General features: G+C 44.4%; 1 protein-coding gene across 2 annotated transcripts in view; it reads right to left on the bottom strand.

The window, feature by feature from the left end:
- Positions 1–3,150: 3,150 nt before the first annotated feature.
- Positions 3,151–19,505, bottom strand: part of TMEM255B (transmembrane protein 255B) — a 110,668-nt gene continuing 94,313 nt past the window's right edge. The window contains exons 8-9 of one of the 2 annotated variants that reach the window (XM_056555985.1): positions 4,122–4,262; positions 3,151–3,846 (exon numbers count right to left, since the gene is read on the bottom strand). In XM_056555985.1, the coding sequence (XP_056411960.1) occupies positions 3,679–3,846; positions 4,122–4,262 (309 nt within the window). In that variant the 3' untranslated portion in view covers positions 3,151–3,678. The remainder of the gene's footprint in view (positions 3,847–4,121; positions 4,263–19,505) is intronic. The other variant, XM_056555986.1, reaches the window with a different exon arrangement.

Here is a 19,505-nt window from a genome sequence, read left to right as displayed (position 1 = left end):
AGTTTTCTATCATTTTATATTATTTTGTACATTGTATATAACCTATGCCTATAAAATATAGGAATAAGCGCAAAAACTGTCAAAATGAATCTTACTTGGCACACAATGGCTGGTAAAGAAAATGAAAATTCCTTAACTGTGGCATCGCTGAAAATAACATGCTGTATTTAGTGCCTTTAATATATGTAGCTGATGTAACAATTCCCTTTTCTGCTTAGGTAACCAGGGCTGTAAGCCCAGTTTGAAATCTTTTACCAGTCCTGTGTATTACCAGCATTAGGCTGGAATTCCACCAATCCTGCCGCATGGCGTTTTTTCGGCCAAAAAACGCTGCGGCCAAATGTTAGCTGTAAATCAATGAGAAATCGCAAAATTCTTTTTCCACTTGGCGTTTTTTTTTTTCACATCTCTTTACTAATTTTAACATTTTGTACAGAAATGCAACGGGGCATAACCCGCATAAACAACATCAACAAAGGGGCCGAAAAAGCATGACCAAACACAAAGCGAAAGGTCAGACCCAGGCATCTGAGTACACCCCCCACCCCAACTCCCCCCTCCCCCCCACACAATTCCCATCAAACCCCCCCCATCCAGGCAGGAAGTCAAAGCAATCAAAACAGAACCTCAGTTACAAGAGATGGCAGACGTAAACGCCCCAATGAGCCAGAGATCGCTCTAGCCAAATACCAAGAGGTGGAAGCAAAAGGGTCCATCAAGGAGGCAATTTCATCATCATCTAGAAACCCTAGTATAAAGGTTTTCCATTTTTTTAAAAAGGATTTGGATGACTTCTCTTTGGTACGTAAAATCTCAAGCCTATCCATGTACATATACTTCTTAACCTGGTCTACCACTTCTGTTGTTGTGGGCATCTCCGTTCCCAGCCAGTGCGTCAACAGGCACCGTTTGGCCACCAAGAGAAACACATGCAGAAGCAAGGTAAGAGGGTACCCTCGGGGCGATATGTAAGATCACCATAGTGGGACTAATCTGCAGCGTCACCCCAAGCCTGTCCGAGAGGCAAAAAGGTCAGTCCAAAAACGGGTAGAGAGAGGGCAGGTCAGCAGGCCGTGGAGCAGATCAGTCTACTTGGCGTTTTTCAGTTTGGCGTTTTTTAAAATTCTTTAGCGTTTTTTTTTCACTCTTTTTTGACGTTTTTCAGCTCCTTGGCGGTTTTGCAAAATCGCAGCATATTGAGCATATGGCGTTTTTCCCCCTGAAATCGTGGGTTTTAACGTTGGCGTTTTTGCAGGAGATTTTTATTCTTTTTTGGACTTTAGCGATCCAAAAAAGTGATGGAGATACCTTTTTTTTTAATAAAATTAAACCATAAAAGAAAAATACAAAAGATACAGTAGTTATGGAAGAGTTGTATTTAACGAAATGTATCTATTTTATAACAAAGTTTTTATTACTTTTAAAACAGGGATCAATTTATGTGTGCTGGCAGGGCACTAAAAATGTAGCCGTCAACAATAAAAATGTAGTGTGTGTGTGTTTTTCCCTTTTTTTTCTTTATTTTTTAGGTAGTACTACTACTCCCAGCATGGTACACACTGTTCCGTGATGGGAGTAGTAGTACTTACTTGTACTAATTGACAGATCGTCCCGGGTCCGTTGGACGGCCGCTCTTCTATGGTCCCCTGCACTGCCGTATATATACACATATTCATATTCCCCGCAGAGAGCTGTGATTGGCCAGATGGTTTCAGACGATCCTTACTGCATCCTTTTTTTTTTTTTTTTTTCCTTACTTGGTACCCAACAAATTTTGAAAAAAACGTCAAAGGGGCCAAAAATGCAATTTCAACTCAAATGCAAAAACGCCAGAAAAAACATCAGACGCAGGAAATTGCACTGACATTTTTTCGGCCATTTTTTTTTTTCAGTGAAAAAACGCTGGAAAAAAAACAAGTGGAATCCTAGCCTTAAGATGGTGTTCATCTCATTACTGTGCATGGGTTAAATACCTGTGATGGCTGGGGAGGAATATATATATATATTTGGTAACACTGCAGTATATTGTAAAGTTACTTGGTGCTGCTATCTCCACCAGGGCAGGTTACTAAAAGGGACAGGTCAGGATCATTCTGTAACAGTGCTTTTCCAGCTAAACAGTAAATGGTAAGAATGAACCTCTCTTGCCGGTCATAGGCTTGAGGTAAAATGTACCGTATTTATCGGGGTATACCACGCACCGGCCTATAACACGCACCCTAATTTTATCAAGGATATTTGGGTAGAAAGTTTTTTACCCAAATATCCATGGTAAAATGAGGGTGCGCGTGTATACCCCGATACACCCCCAGGAAAGGCAGGGGGAGAGAGGCCGTCGCTGCCCGCTTCTCTCCCCCTGCCTTTCCTGGGGTCTAGAGCCCTGCTGCCGGCCCTTCTCTCCCCCTGACTATCGGCGCCGCTGCCCGTTCTGTCCCCCTGATTATCGGTGCCGGCGCCTCATTGCCGGCGCCGATAGCCAGGGGGAGAGAAGGGGCAGCGGCACCCATTGCCGGCCCCGTTGCCTCCCCCATCCCCGGTGGCATAATTACCTGGGTCGGGTCCGCGCTGCTGCAGGCCTCCGGCGTGCGTCCCCGGCGTCGTTGCTATGCGCTGCGCGGCGCATAACGTCAGTGCGCCGCGCTGTGCATAGCAACGACGCAGGAGACGCACCGGCACCGATAGTTAGGGGGACAGAACGGGCAGCGGCACCGATAGCCAGGGGGAGAGAAGTGCCGGCAGCAGGGCTCTAGACCCCAGGAAAGGCAGGGGAGAGAAACGGGCAGCGACAGCCTCTCTCCCCCTGCCTTTCCTGGGGGTGTATCGGCGTATAACACGTACACAGACTTTAGGCAAAAAATTTAGCCTAAAAAGTGCGTGTTATACGCCGATAAATACGGTAAATAATTTCTAAATATAAGGATATAAATGAAAAGCTGCTTTTTTGAACCTGGACCACTACTGATTTCCAGAATTAAATTTAGATTTACAAAATCCTTGACAATTGTTTACTTAGCTAAAAAAACTGAATTTTGGAAACTGATCTCTTGCTGCTTTACCCATTTTGACAATCATTGTATTCTTTGACTATTGCATCACTTGTATTACTAAGAAAAGACTACAGAGCGGTATTAAGTATAGTGGATAGTTTATTTGGTCATCTTTTCACAAGAGTGACATAGGAGCAGAGAAATCTATTAAGAGGAATAAAACACTTATTTCAAGCATTGTACAATTTCAGCAGTAAATTTTATTCAGATTAAATCCATATGTATAACTACTGCAGTGTGTATCATCTCAGTACAACAACAGTCAAAAAGACACACTCCAGCAAATTAGAAAAACTTGAGTTCAGTAGTTACCTTTTTAATGCCTTACTAAAAAGACGATAAATTACAAGCTTTCGAGACTACCTAGATCTCTTCATCAGACATGGACACGGTACAAAGATATATTTTTTTCCTTTAACACTCTAGCAAGTAACACATAGTAAAATATATTGATGTAAAGCTCTGTCTCGTCTAGACTATTTAGTCACTAATCTCACAACTGGTGTGAATACTTTTTCAAGTTAGGAAGGTAAATATTTAGTTGGAAGGAATGTCAGTGGTTTCATTACTTCTGCAGAAAGCCCTTTTAAATCTTGTTTTCCTGCCAGTGAATGTGCTGAAGGTCCATGCATCAAGGAGCATAGGGTGGCGGTTTCTCTCCTGGTAACATGATTGTGGATGCATATTGTGCAAGTGGATTAGAAGAAAGTCCAGTCATCGAATTGGAGTGAGATGCATTTTGGTTATCGTCTGATAAGGAAATATCTGCAGAGGAAGTTGCTGGATAGGATCCTGATGGCTATATAAGAATAATAATGTTAGCATAACAAGAAATAGTCTGCTACAATGTATCATAACCAGAGTGTATACCTAGTTCTTATTTAAATCTGAGATGTTTTTGATTATTTAGTATAGTACAGTTGTTGCAGGGTATAATCTTTATAAAGTCACAAAGAGCTACAGTATTTATGGCAGAAAAAAAAAGAGGTTAAAATAATGTGGATGTTATAAAAAAAAACTTCAAATCATTTTTAAGACTGTGATCAATGGCAGGTAGTAATTTATTGGAATTACCTGCAGCGGTAGTGGGTATGATGCATAGGAAGGGAGGGAGGATGTAGGAGAACAAAACCCAGTGTAGGTTAGTATCTGTTGAGCTGGGTTATATAGAATCTGTGGTGGAGGGGAATTAAAGTTGTGTTGTGAAACAGGTGCCTGGAAGATAGAATACATATTGTTAGTCTGAAGGGCGAATGTTTGTGACTGCTTAAAGGGAATGTATCATCATTACTTCTGCTTTCATTTGTGAATGTGAATGAATATATAATTCTAATTCTTGATATTTTTTAGTCCACTTTTTCAGGTTTGTTGTGTAGACAGGGCACAGTCAGCAGAGGGCCATGTGATTGCAGAAAAGGGATATACTATGTTTCCAGAAACAGTAATATTCCTATTCATGTCTTGTGTACTGCATCTCCATTCACTTGAATGGATGCTTTAACCTAGAACACCCCTATAAAAAAAAACATGGCCCAGATTTACTATTGCTGCAGGTTTTTTTTTCCGGAGTTTCGGACTTCAACCAACTGGGTTTTTTGTCACTTTTTATGTTTTTTTGGAGCACAGATAAAAAGCAGCACATTGCACTCCAGTGTCGTTTAAACAAAATCTGCTAATTTTAGTGAAGGCCACAGTGAATTACATGTAAGGATAAATGGAGCCATGAAAAAAGCCACAAAAACATGCTAAAAACATGCATGAGTCTCTAACTACCTTTAAAAGAAGTGGATTCAAAAGGGACGGGAAATAGAAAGGAAGGATTTATGTTTTCCTTCCTCCTGGATTCACTTCTGGCTTTGGCTCAAAAACTGCCAACTGGAAATAAAAAGGAACTGGAAAAAAAAAGAAACTATATTCAAAATAAAATAATAGAAAATTATAACGGAAAAAAATCAAGTTATTATTCCCTAAACTATTCTGTTGGATTTGTCTGACCACTTTAAGATTTGAAAGGGGGGGGGGGGGGGGGGCATGAATTGTAAAGGTTTCAATTACAGTGGTCCCTCGACATACAATATTAATTGGTTCCAGAATGACCGTTGTATGATGAGTGTGTGTAGGTCCATACAATTAAAAGGATACGCAACTTATAAAGTTTAACAGAAGTAAAAAAAATTCAACCCTATATAACTGTTCGCATGAAAATTAGTATGTTTAAAAATGTCCTCTTCTGATCCCTATAACTTATTTATTTTGTTGTATACGGGCATGTGTGAGGGCTAATTTTTTTTGTGTGCCGTGATCTGTAGTTTTTATCGGTACCATTTTTGTTGTAATGGGACTTTTGATAATTTTTTATAAAAAAAATACGCAATTTTGAACTTTGGTATTTTTTTTTATGTATATCCCATTGACCGTGTGGTTTAATTAACATTTTATTTTTTATAGTCCGGACATTTACGCACACGGCAATAACACATATGTTTATTTTTATTATGTTTACATATTTTTTCTATGGAATTTTGGAAAAGGGTGTGATTTAAACTTTTAATGAGCAAGGGGGTAATGTGTGTGTTTTTGTAAACCTTTATTAAAGGGGTACTCCGCCCCTAGACCTCTTATCCCCTATCCAAAGGATAGGGGATAAGATGTCAGAACACTGGGTACTCCGGGGATCGCTGCTGCAGCACCCCGCTGTCATTACTGCGCAGAGCTAGGATCGCTCTGCACGTATTGACGGGCAATACCGGGGCCGGAGCATCGTTACGTCACGGCTCTGCCCCTCGTGATGTCACGGCCCGCCCCCGTCAATACAAGTCTATGGGAGGGGGCGTGGCGGTCGTCACGCCCCCTGCCATAGACTTGCATTAAGGGGACGGGCCGTGATGTCATGAGCGGCGGAGCCCTGACGTCACGCTACTCCGGCCCCTGTATCGCCCGTCATTACACACAGAGCGAACTCTCTCCGTGCAGTAATGATGGCGGGGTGCCGCAGCAGCGATCCCCGGGGTCCCCAGCAGCGGGATTGCGGCGATCTAACATCTTATCCCCTATTCTTTGGATAGGGGATAAGATGCCAGGGGCGGAGTACCCCTTTAAACTTTTCCCCCCCCCCCACTTTTAGTCCCCTGGACTTTTAGGAGGATTCATTAGATTCCTCATACAGATCAATGGAGTTCCATAGAACTTCATTGATCTGTGTGCTCTGTGCTCATTTGCTTGAGCCTGGTTAAGCCAGGCTCAATCAAATGAAGAGCCATGGACCAGACTACACACTGGCTACTAGGGAGTGTTTTATGGTCCCTTTTAGACGCTGCTGTTAAAAGATCTAAAGGGTTAATAGCCAGCCACATGTCAGCTATTAATGGTGCCCCCCCAGCGCAGGCCCTCAGGAGCCTGTGCCATACACTGGTTGCATCATTTTAGCAATGGCCCCGACAAACAGCAGGTAATTTGCCCCTATAAACGTTCCCAAATGCTGTTCTATGGGGACAGCATTGTTCAGTGTTTGCAAGCAGAAGATTGTATGTAATAGTCCCGTATGGGGACTAAGAAATAGTGAATAAAATGTAAAAAAAAAATTAAAAAATTCTTCATTTTTCATATAAAATAATATAAACAAAAATAAATATAAACATATGTGATATCACCGCATGCGAAAATGAAGTTGTAATTGTATGGACCTACAAAAAAGATAAAGGGGGAGATTTATCAAAACCTGTGCAGAGGAAAAGTTGCTGAGTTGCCCATAGCAACCAATCAGATCGCTTCTTTCAGTTTGCAGAGGCCTTTTCAAAAATGAAAGAAGAAATGGGATTGGTTGCTATGGGCAACTGGTCAGATTTTTCTCTGCACTGGTTTTGATAAATCTCCACCAATGTCATTTTTACCGAATGGTGTACTGCGTAGAAACGGAAGTCCCCCAAAGTTACAGTTGGTGTTGCAAAAAACAAGCCCTCATATTGGCCTAATGGCGGAAAAATCCCTGCGTCCTTAAGGGGTTAAAGATAAAAATATGGAAAAATACAAAAATATAGTATAATAAACACATTGGGGCAGATGAATAAAAACAATATAATTCTTAGACAGCGGAAACTTAGACTAGACAGTCTAAAAATATGCCAGATTTATCACTGACACAGTGATGCTGTTTAAAAATTTGGCACAGCTTGCTGGTGTACGTGGCCTGGTGGATCGACGGCTGGGTTTTGGAGTGCTCATGGTGTCAAATTTGCTATGTACTTGTTTGGGGAGATTCATTCCTTCCCATCCTTTGCGGATCTGCGTGACCATTATAATATCCCTCGGAGTGCCCATTTCCGGTTTCTCCAGCTGAGACATGCGGTTCATGTGCAGTTTGGCTCCCTGGATGTTACGCCGGCCTTTTCTGATGTGGAGTTGCTCCTGGGTGCCACCAACCTTTCCAAGCCGCTGATGCAGGCTTATGCCTTGCTTCAGTCTTCAGGTCCTGATCCAATCGCCCTGGCTTATCTGAAGTGGGTGGAGGATGTCCCTGAGCTCTCAGAGGAGCAGTGGAAAGAGGTTGCATTTACGTATTTGTGCTACAGTGGTCAGCACCTGGGATATGCTTATTCAGTTGAGAGTTCTTCTGTCTTTACTACACTCCTGTTAAACTTTTTCGTATCACCTTCGGATGTATGTTTTCGCTATATGATTGATAGTGTCGTTTATGCATGCCATGTGGGGTTGCTCTTGTGGTGTTCCGTTTTGGAGAGAAGTAATGCAATTTCTGGCGGATCACCTGGAGTTTCCATTTGTGTTGAACCTCAAAGTCTGTCTGTTGGGACTGATCAATGGTTTAGAGTCGGGTTCACCTAGGCGTACTCTTATCCATTTTCTCCTGTTCTGTGCCCTGTTCTGTAAAGTTATGATTATGGCCTGGAAAGATACCTCGATCTTTCCCATTTCTCTTTGGTACGGTGTCCATTTTAAGACATCATCAGCCGTCAACTGTACCTCACTCATCCTTCAGCCAAAACGGCGTCCCGCCTCATCCATCCTCCGTCAGGCATCAGCCAAAACCTTTGTCATTTGTCATACCTGAGTCAGCAGAGCCTCAGTAGAGCTTCGCCAGACCTGCTAGCACAGACAGTGTGTGATTGGCTGCGCACTGTGATTGGTTGATGGTAGGGTGTGTGCAGTCCTGCTCCACTGTTTCGACACTTCTTTACAAACCCTAATCTCTCATGTACCCAGCTTTGTACCCAGCTTTTCCAGATTCCTGCAAAACAAACCTACGCTCTCAGCTTTTCCCGATTCCTGCAAAACCTACAGTTATGTACTTCACTTTTCCCGATTCCTGCAAAACAAACCATTCGCTCTCAGCTTTTCCCGATTCCTGCAGAACCTACAGTTATGTACTCAGCTTTTCCCAATTCCTGAAAAACCTACAGTTATGTACTCAGCTGTAGGTTTTTAAGGAATTGGGAAAAGCTGAGTACATAACTGTAGGTTTTGCAGGAATCGGGAAAAGCTGAGTACATAACTAGGTTTTGCAGGAATCGGGAAAAGCTGAGTACATAACTGTAGGTTTTGCAGGAATCAGGAAAAGCTGAGTACATAGCTGTAGGTTTTGCAGGAATCTGGAAAAGCTGAGAGCGTAGGTTTGTTTTGCAGGAATCGGGAAAAGCTGGGTACATAAGAGATTAGGGTTTGTAAAGAAGTGTGTCCAAACAGTGGAGCGGGACTGCACACACCCTCCCATCAACCAATCACAGAATCTGTGCTGGCAACCAATCACACACTGTCTGTGCTAGCAGGTCTGATGAAGCTCTGCTCTGCTCAGCACTTTCATTTTCGTCTGAGGTATGACAGAGTTTATGTTTACAAAGGTTTTGGCTGACACCTGACGGAGGGGGGATGATGCGGGACGCAGTTTCCGCTGAAGGATGAGGGAGGTACGGCTGAAAACTGACAGCAATTTGTCTGAGGGAGGAGGAGGGACGCTGTATTCGCTGAAGGATGAGGGAGGTATGGCTGAAAACTGACAGCAATTTGTCTGAGGGAGGAGACGGGACGCCGTTTTGGCTGAAGGATGAGCGAGGTACAGCTCACGGCTGATGTCCTAAAATGGACACCGTACGTTGGTTCAATCTGGTTAATAGATATGTTCCGCTGTATAGAACCGTATATATAAGTTGGAAGTGCCCAAAGAAATTTGACAAGGTCTGGATGCCCTGATTGACTTTGAGGAAGTTAGTTGTCCCTCTGGAACCAGTTAAATCCCCTCAGTTGGTTGGTGTTGTTATGGAAGTATATGTAGGAGTGAGGAGGTGCTCTGGGATGTATGGATGGAGTGTGCTTGTGGTTGTGTGTTCATAAATTGTTGGGCGGTTGGCTTGTGCAGCAAACTTTAAATCCTATTTTGGCCCACATTTGTCATATTTTAGTCACCCCACTTTTTCAGTGAAGCCATGCCCTCCTTTTTTATGAAGGCCAAAAGTGTATAAAACATAACAAACATTAATGTAAGACCTGTAAGCCAGATCTGAATGGGAATGAATCTGAGAAGCAACATGAAGCAAGTGAAAATGATACCTGGATCTTGAGGCATCCATACATGATGATTAGCTTAAAATCCAAACTCTTTGTACAACCCAACACGTTTCAGGTGATGTTACACTCTTCATCATCGCTAAAATCATGGCATTCCTATACCAGAATTCACACTTACATCTTCATGAAATTGCTCCATGTAAATTTCAGTCTAGATTTTGACTACATCACCCAAAACTTGTCAAAGTTTCTAAAATGGATGCAAAAATGAGTCCCTATTAAACTAATGTGAAACCAGTCTGAAGGGAGATTTTGGGGGGTAAAATAAGGCTTTAAAATTAATTGATACATGAAAATGTTCAATGAAAATTAATTCATGATACATTCTCTTTAACGCAAACAGATTTTAATAGCCAGGACAACACAGAGATATTAAAACATATGTCTGTTAGCTAGACATCTTTTAGTCAATGAACAACTACACCTTTTTATGAAAAGTGCAAGATAACAATATACTGGAAATAAACTTGCATTAGAAATGGGTTTACTGAACCTTAGGTTTCTGTGAAACCAACCTGTCAAGTTCTAATATATGTAAGTGTATCCATGCTTAGTAAAGATTCCCTGAAAGTTCTTTTAAAGTGATATTCTTATTGCCATCGTTCATTGACGGGAAGATGCCTAGAAATAACAATGCATCTTACCTCCACTTTCCACAGCGTTAGGGATAAAATGGAAAGTTCTTTTTCTCTGTACTAGTAAAAATCCATAACTATGCAGGAGATAAGAAAACCCATTCCACTAAACAGGTAAAACAGTTGTGTATCTAGGACTAGAGAGGGGACACACATACATTACATAGTACATATTATACATATACAGTATGTGTGTGTGATTCCCAGACTAAGGCAACTGGGAATCCTTTGTAATGTTGAACAACAATTTGTATCACAATGTCTATGCCTATGTACAGTATATTGAATGGTTACAGTATAAACATTAAATACAAACCTTGTCAGAAACCAGAAAAATCGACAGGCAAATCTACATACTTTTGTAGTATATAGAATTAACTGTGTTTTTGTTGTACAGTATATTATATATTATCTGCATTTAATGTGTGCTGACGAGCTAAAGGAACTCGCATATGTATCAAAACGGCATTTACGTACTGGGATATTTCTAAGAGTAATGTTTCCACAAAGTATATTGTTAATTGATATTGTCCACATATATTGGTGTGTGGCCCTCAGAAATTAAAACATTAAGAGTTACCTATTGGATCTGACACAGTATTTGGTAAATCATGATTTCTACTGTTACCAATAGAAACTGGAATGTTATCCTTAAAGGAGCTCTATAAGCTAAAACTTTAAACCCCCGCTGTGCCCGGGCTGTAAAACTATACATAATAACCTTTCACTTACCTGCCTACGATCCCCCGTTGTTCCCTTATCGTTGACCTGTTCTCCGTTTCCGGTCTCTTCCACTTCCTGCGGGTCGGTGACTTCACTCTGCGCTCAGCCTATCAGTGGCTGCGACGGGACATTGTTGCGGCCGCTTGATAGGCTGAGCGCAGAGTGAAGTCACCGACCCGCAGGAAGTGGAAGAGACCGGGACCGGAGAACGGGACGGCGATATCGGAACAACGGGGGATCGTAGGCAGGTAAGTAAAAGGTTATTATGTATAGTTTTACAGCCCGGGCACAGCGGGGGTTAAAAGTTTTAGCTTAGAGAACTCCTTTAATGTTGTACATTAAATGTTGACTATACAGGGGTGAGTATCTACCGTATTTAGTTCTCCTGAGATGGCTGATAAAATAACAGCCAGTTTGCTGAACCAGCTTTTCCTTGTATTTGTATCCTAAGGAATTTAAGGGGTATATGTGGCATGTTGCTAGAGCCAAGATAAAAAAAAAAAGATGAAGATACTTCATGCACAGAATTTGAAGTTGCAATTGCGCAGGATCCTTAAATCCTACGCATCAAATATGTGCAGGATACTGTACGTGTAAAAACAACCTTAAAGGAATAAACAGCCTAACCAGCTAAAGAGGCCAGGCCTGCCTCACTAAATGGCAATGTGAGAATGGGCACAGGTAAGTTTGTTTACTTGTATACTTATTTTAGAGGACAGTATGTGGAGCTTTCCATTTTACCTCAATTACCCTAGATGACATCAGGCGTAAATGTAAGCCCGTGGAGCATTGAATGACTATGAAGAGAGCGCATAAGCAGCAAGTGTCGGCTACTATCATTAGCCAGACACTCACCGCTAATGAAAGGCAATGGATCAATTGCGATTACAGCGTCTAAAGAATTAAATTATTAAATAAAGTATTAGCAAGCTCAGAGAGCTCATCTGACCCCGTGAGGTGATGAGCTGAAATTGCGGCAGAGGGTCACGTTACCTGCCTGGCTTAGCCAGGCTGGATCACTCGAGACCTTATCTCACTGTATAATGCTATGCAATAGACATAGCAATATACAATGAATGCAATCTAATAATTGCATATACGTGAAATTTGTTTTTTTTAAATTATCACAGTCCTCTCAAATAAATACATAAATAAAAGTAATAAACCTTTTGTATCACTGTGTGCGTAATTGTACAATGTATTAAAAAAAATATTTATGATTCTGCACAGCGCACCGTGTAAATGTAAAAGAATACCAAATGCCAAAAATACTGATTTCTCTATCGGCTCCATTGGGGGACACAGACCGTGGGTGTATGCTGCTGTCTCTAGGAGGTGTGTGACACTATGGCAACAAAAACAGTTGGCTCCTCCCAGCAGGATATACCCGCCTTCAGGCTCTGAGCTGATCAGTTTAAGCTTAGTGTCTGAGGACGTGGACATGGTCTGGACTGCTCCAGACCAGGTCTTCTGTTTTTTTGTTTTCCTAGTTAGGGACGTGTTAGTTTTTTTATTCCTTTTCTTTTCTGTTTTCAGGTGGGGACTCAGGGACTGCGGTTCCCCGTTTCCCCATTGCGAGTGAGGGGGCACAGACATTTTTTTTCTTTCTACATTATGTCTGTATCCAGAGCTGTTCCTTCCTCTCAACAGAGACCTGGAACTTCGGTGACTTACTATCTCTGTAAGCACTGTAATACCAAGATGTCTGGCTCTGCTGAGCCCACTTGCCCTGCCTGCTCCACTGCTCCCCCAGACCCCCTGGTACCCCCTGATGTCCCTTCGGTCCTGGTGGGTTCAGCCGCTCCTCCAGCCTGGATTTCTTCCCTGTCCCAGTATATGGCTGACTTGACCAAAGTCTCCCGTTCGGTGGCTGAGGCCTCCCGGGAAGTGGTGTCCGCCTTGAAGGGGTCTTCCCTGCGCAGGACCTCTGGAAGGGCCCGTTCCTCGTCTCCACATACTTCACGCTCTCACAAGCGTCCTAAGGGTGCCTCGTCTGACTCTTCCATTGAGTCTTCAGATAGACGTGATTGAGTCTTCAGATAGAATTCGCCTCCCTTCCGAGGGATCGCTTTTTTCACTCCCGGGCCCCCCAGTCTCCTCCTCTGATGAAGCAATTTCGAGCAGCTCTCCAGTCTCTGCTTCTTCAGGGGGTTATTGTTCCCGTTCCTCCAGGACAATGGTTTCGGGGTTTCTATTCAAATCTTTTTGTGGTTCCCAAGAAGGACGGTTCTGTGCGTCCAATTTTGGACCTCAAGCGTCTCAACCATCACCTTCTCATCCGCCACTTCCGAATGGAATCTCTCCGTTCGGTGGTGGCGTCCCTGGAACAAGGAGAGTTCCTTTCATCAGTGGACATCAAGGATGCCTTCCTCCATGTGCCAATATTCCAAGGCCATCATCGGTACCTCCGCTTTGCAGTTTTGGAGGGGCACTTTCAATTTGTAGCTCTCCTCTTCGGTCTAGCCACGGCTCCTCGGGTCTTTACAAAGATCCTTGCGCCAGTGATGGGCCTGTTACGGTCGAGGGGAATCTCGGTGATACCCTATCTGTCTTGACCTTTTCATCAAGGCTCCAACCAGAGCCCAGACTCTGGAGAATCTGGACGTCACTCTCCACACTCTGACTCGCTTCAGGTGGATGGTCAACCGGGACAAGTCAGTCCTCCGTCCTACCCAGTCTCTAACCTTCCTGGGACTTCAATTCGACACGGCCTCTGCCCGGATTTGTCTTCCACCGGACAAACGTCTCGCGCTCCGGTCGGGGGTCCGCTCCCTTCGGTCCCGGGTATCAGTCTCCATCTGCACTTGTATGGAAGTCCTGGGTCGGATGGTGGCAACTATGGAGGCCGTACCCTTTGCCCAGTTTCATTACCGCCCCCTTCAACTGGCGATTCTTTCCCGATGGAACAGGTCTCCTCTGTCCCTCGATCATCAGATTGTTCTCCCTCGCAGGGTCAGTCAGTCTCTGCTCTGGTGGCTCCGCTCCCCCCTTCTTCTCCAAGTGCGGTCGTTTCTTCCCCTTCACTGGTAGGTTGTTACAACGGATGCCAGCCTGTCGGGCTGGGACGGCGTGTTCAGGGATTGGACGGTTCAGGTACTGTGGTCTCCCCAGGAGACCCTTCTTCCGATAAACATATTAGAATTACGGGCGATTCTTCTTTGTCTTCTTCATTGGGAGTCCCGTCTTCATTCCCGTCCTGTCCGCGTTCAGTCGGACAACGCCACGGCCGTGGCGTACATAAATCGACAGGGCGGCACTCGCAGCTCGGCAGCCATGGCCTGGGTGACCAAGATTCTCACCTGGGTGGAGAGCAAGGTTCCGGCCATTTCGGCGATTCACATTCCGGGGGTGCTCAACTGGGAAGCGGACTTCCTCAGTCGGTCCTCACCCGACCCCGGCGAGTGGTCTCTACATCCAGAGGTCTTCGCACAACTCTGCGACCTCTGGGGCATTCCGGACGTGGACCTCTTCACGTCCCGGCACAATCGGAAGATCCTTCCTTTTGTGTCCAAGTCCCGGGACCCTCAGGCTCTTGGCGTGGACGCCCTAGTGATTCCTTGGGCGGGGTTTGCCCTACCCTATCTATTCCCTCCTCTTCCGCTCCTTCCCAGGGTGCTGAAGGAAGCTCAAGGCAGAGGACGTCCCCACCATTCTGGTAGCTCCAGATTGGCCCCGAAGGTCGTGGTACGCCGACGTAGTCAGGCTCCTGGACGACACTCCACTGTGCCTTCCGCTCCGTCCGGACCTGCTCTCTCAGGGTCCTCTTTGCCACCCCAATTTACAGTCGCTGCATTTGACGGCGTGGCGGTTGAGACCGCAGTTTTTAACCCCTTAAGGACACAGCCCATTTTCACCTCTAGGACGCAGCCCTTTTTTGCACATCTGACCACTGTCACTTTAAACATTTATAACTCTGGAATGCTTTTACTTATCAATCTGATTCCGAGATTGTTTTTTCGTGACATATTCTACTTTAACATAGTGGTAAATTTTTGTGGTAACTTGCATCCTTTCTTGGTGAAAAATCCCAAAATTTGATGAAAAAATTGAAAATTTTGCATTTTTCTAACTTTGAAGCTCTCTGTTTGTAAGGAAAATGGATATTCCAAATATTTTTTTTTTTGGATTCACATATACAATATGTCTACTTTATATTTTCATCATAAAATTGACAAGTGTTTACTTTTGGAAGACACCAGAGGGCTTCAAAGTTCAGCAGCAATTTTACAATTTTTCACAAAATTTTCAAACTCGCTATTTTTCATGGACCAGTTCAGGTTTGAAGTGGATTTGAAGGGTCTTCATATTAGAAATACCCCATAAATGACCCCATTACAAAAACTGCACCCCCCAAAGTATTCAAAATGACATTCAGTAAGTGTTTTAACCCTTTAGGTGTTTCACAGGAAAAGCAGCAAAGTGAAGGAGAAAATTCAAAATCTTCATTTTTTACACTTGCATGTTCTTGTAGACCCAATTTTTGAATTTTTACAAGGGGTAAAAGGATAAAATTTATACTTGAATTTGTAGCCCAATTTCTCTCGAGTAAGCACATACCTCATATGTCTATGTAAATTGTTCGGCGGACGCAGTAGAGGGCTCAGAAGCGAAGGAGCGACAAGGGGATTTTGGAGAGTATGTTTTTCTGAAATGGTTTTTTGGGGGCATGTTGCATTTAGGAAGCCCCTATGGTGCCAAAACAGCAAATAAAAAAAACATGGCATACCATTTTGGAAACTAGACCCCTTGAGGAACGTAAAAAGGAATGAAGTGAGCCTTAATACCCCACAGGTGTTTCATGACTTTTGCATATGTAAAAAAAAAAAAAAATTTTTCACTAAAATGTGTGTTTCCCCCCAAATTTCACATTTTTGCAAGGGTTAATAGCAGAAAATACCCCCCAAAATTTGTAACCCCATCTCTTCTGAGTATGGAGGTACCCCATAAGTTGACCTGAAGTGCATTACGGGCGAACTACAATGCTCAGAAGAGAAGGAGTCATATTTGGCTTTTTGAGAGCAAATTTTGCTCGGGGGGCATGTCGCATTTAGGAAGCCCCTATGGTGCCAGGACAGCAAAAAAAAACGACATGGCATACCATTTTGGAAACTAGACTCCTTGAGGAACGTAACAAGGGATAAAGTGAACCTTAATACCCCACAGGTGTTTCACAACTTTTGCATATGTAAAAAAAATAATTTTTTTTTTACCAAAAATGCTTGGTTTAGCAAAAATTTTACATTTTTAAAAAAGGTAATAGCAGAAAATACCCCCCAACATTTGAAGCCCAATTTCTCCCGATTCAGAAGACACCCAATATGGGGATGAAAAGTGCTCTGCTGGCGCACTACAGGTCTCCGAAGAGAAGGAGTCACATTTGGCTTTTTGGAAGCAAATTTTGCTCTGGGGGCATGCCGCATTTAGGAAGCACCTATGGTGCCAGGACAGAAAAAAAAAACACATGGCATACCATTTTGGAAACTAGACCCCTTGGGGAACGTAACAAGGGGTATAGTGAACCTTAATACCCCACAGGTGTTTCACGACTTTTGCATATGTAAAAAAAAAAATATTTTTTTTACACTAAAATGCTTGTTTTCCCCCAAATTTTACATTTTTACAAGGGATAATAGCAGAAAATACCCCCCAAAATTTGTAACCCCATCTCTTCTGAGTATGGAAATACCCAATAAGTGGACGTGAAGTGCACTGGGGGCGAACTACAATGCTCAGAAGAGAAGGAGCATCATTGAGCTTTTGGAGAGAGAATTTGGCCATGTGCATTTCCAAAGCCCCCCCCGTGGTGCCAGAAGAGTGGACCCCCCACATGTGACCCCATTTTTAAAACTACACCCCTCACGGAAGGTAATAAGGGGTGCAGGGAGAATTTTATTTTTCATTTTCACAGACCCCTGTTTCAAAGATCTGTCAGACACCTGTGGGGCGTAAATGCTCACTGTACCCCTTGTTACATTCCGTGAGGGGTGTAGTTTCCAAAATGGGGTCATATGTGGGTATTTATTGTTTTGCACTTATGTCAGAACCGCTGTAAAATCAGCCATCCCTGTGCAAATCACCAATTTAGACCTCAAATTTACATGGTGCACTCTCCCTTCTGAGCCTTGTTGTGCGTCCCCAGAACACTTTGCGCCCACATATGGGGTATCTCCGTCCTCAGGAGAAAATGCGTTACAAATTTTGGAGGCTTTTTTTCTTTTACCGCTTGTGAAATTTTAAAGTATGGGGCAACACCAGTATGTTAGTGTACAAAAATGTTTTTTTTTTACACTAACATGCTGGTGTAGACCCCAACTTTACCTTTTCATAAGGGGTAAAAGGAGAAAAAGCCCCCCAAAATTTGTTAGGCAATTTCTCCCGAGTACGGCGATACCCCATATGTGGCCCTAAACTGTTGCCTTGAAATACGCCAGGGCTCCAAAGTGAGAGCGCCATGCGCATTTGAGGCCTAAATTAGGGATTTGCATAGGGGTGGACATAGGGGTATTTTACACCAGTGATTCTCAAACAGGGTGCCTCCAGCTGTTGCTAAACTCCCAGCATGCTTGGACAGTCAATGGCTGTCCGGAAATGCTGGGAGTTTTTGTTTTGCAACAGCTGGAGGCTCCGTTTTGGAAACACTGCTGTAGGATACGTTTTTCATTTTTATTGGGGGGGGAAGGGGTGGTGGGGGGGGCAGTGTACGTGTGTATATGTAGTGTTTTACTCTTTATTTTATGTTAGTGTAGTGTTTTTAGGTTACATTCACACTGACAGCGGATTACACTGAGTCTCCCGCTAGGAGTTTGAGCTGCGGCTGCTGCAGCTCAAACCTGAAGCAGGGAATTCACTGTAATCCGCCGCCAGTGTGAATGTAACCTGTACATTCACATGGGAGGGAGGGGGGGGGGGGCAAAACTACAACTCCCAGCATGCACTGACAGAATGTGCATGCTGGGAGTTGTAGTTTTGCAACAGCTGGAGGCACACTTGTTGGAAAATACTGAGTTAGGTAATAGAACCTATTACCTAACTCGGTATTTCCCAACCAGTGTGCCTCCAGCTGTTGCAGAACTACAACTCTCAGCATGTACTGATTGCCAAAGAGAATGCTGGGAGATGTAGTTATGCAACAGCTGGATGCACGCAAGTACAACTCCCAGCATGGCGAGACAGCCATTTGCTGTTCCTGAATGCTGGGAGTTGTAGTTTTGCAAGATTTAGAGGGGTTCAGGCTGGAGATCACTGACAGTGGTCTCTAAACTGTGGCCCTCCAGATGTTGCAAAACTACAAATCTCAGCATGCTAAGACAGCAAACTGCTGTCTGAGCATGCTGGGAGTTGTAGTTTTGTAATATCTGGAGGGCTACAGTTTAGAGACCACTGTCAGTGATCTCTAGCCTGAACCCCTCTAAATCTTGCAAAACTACAACTCCCAGCATGCCAACACAGCAAACAGCTGTCAAGGCATGGTGGGAGTTGTAGTTTTGCAACATCTGGAGGGCGACAGTTTAGAGACCACTCTCTAAACTGTCGCCCTGCAGATGTTGCTAGGCAACAGACTATGGACACGCGGCGCCATACTCACCTCCACCGCCGCCGTGATCACAGCCGCCGCCGCCGCCGGGTAAGTGATCGCCGCCGCCGCCGCTACTACACGGTTCCCCCCGCTGTGCCCGGACACCGATGGGCGGGCATAGCGCGGGGAACCGAACTTTAACCCCCCCGCCCCCAGTCTGCTATTGGTCGGCCGCTCCGCCGATCAATAGCAGGGATAGGAGGGGTGGCAACCCTGCCACCTCACTCCTATCTCTTCAACGGGGATCGAGGGTGTCTTGGACACCCCCGATCCCCCTTATTTTATCGCGGCGCCGCGATTGATGGGCAGGGGGAGAGCGCTCCCCCTGCAAACAACATAGATGCCGTGATCAGAATGATCACGGCATCTATGGGGTTAATGCTGCCGGGACCGGCGCGATCGCGGCCCCGGCAGCTGCGGTGGGACTCCGGCTGTGATTGACAGCTGAGTCCCACCCGCGATCTCCTGCGCTGCCCGCGGCAGAGCAGGAGATCGCTTGGACGTATGCATACGTCCATTTGCGCGAACGTGTAATTCGCCTGGACGTATGCATACGTCCAATAGCGGGAAGGGGTTAAGGGCCCGCGGGTTCTCTTCCCAAGTCATTCACACCGTGCTCAAGGTTCGTAAGCCCTCCTCTGCAAGAATTTACCACCGTACTTGGCGGTCTTATTTTCATTGGTGTGAAGCTCAAGACTTCTCCCCGGTAACCTTCTCGCTTCCCCGTCTTCTCTCCTTTTTGCAGTCGGGGTTGGAACTAGGGTTGTCTCTCAGTTCCCTTAAAGGTCAGGTTTCGGCCCTTACTGTTCTTTTCCAGTGGCCCCTGGCTTCTAATTCTCATGTCCGGACTTTCCTTCAAGGAGTGACGCATGCTATTCCTCCTTATCGGTCACCCTCTCCCCCTTGGCACTTGAATTTGGTTCTGAGTGCCCTCCAGGGTGCACCCTT

Source organism: Hyla sarda, chromosome 2, assembly GCF_029499605.1.
Source record: "Hyla sarda isolate aHylSar1 chromosome 2, aHylSar1.hap1, whole genome shotgun sequence".
Lineage (NCBI taxonomy): Eukaryota > Metazoa > Chordata > Amphibia > Anura > Hylidae > Hyla > Hyla sarda.
The sequence above is the reverse complement of the archived record's forward strand: the minus strand, read 5'-3'. Positions and strand labels throughout refer to the sequence as shown.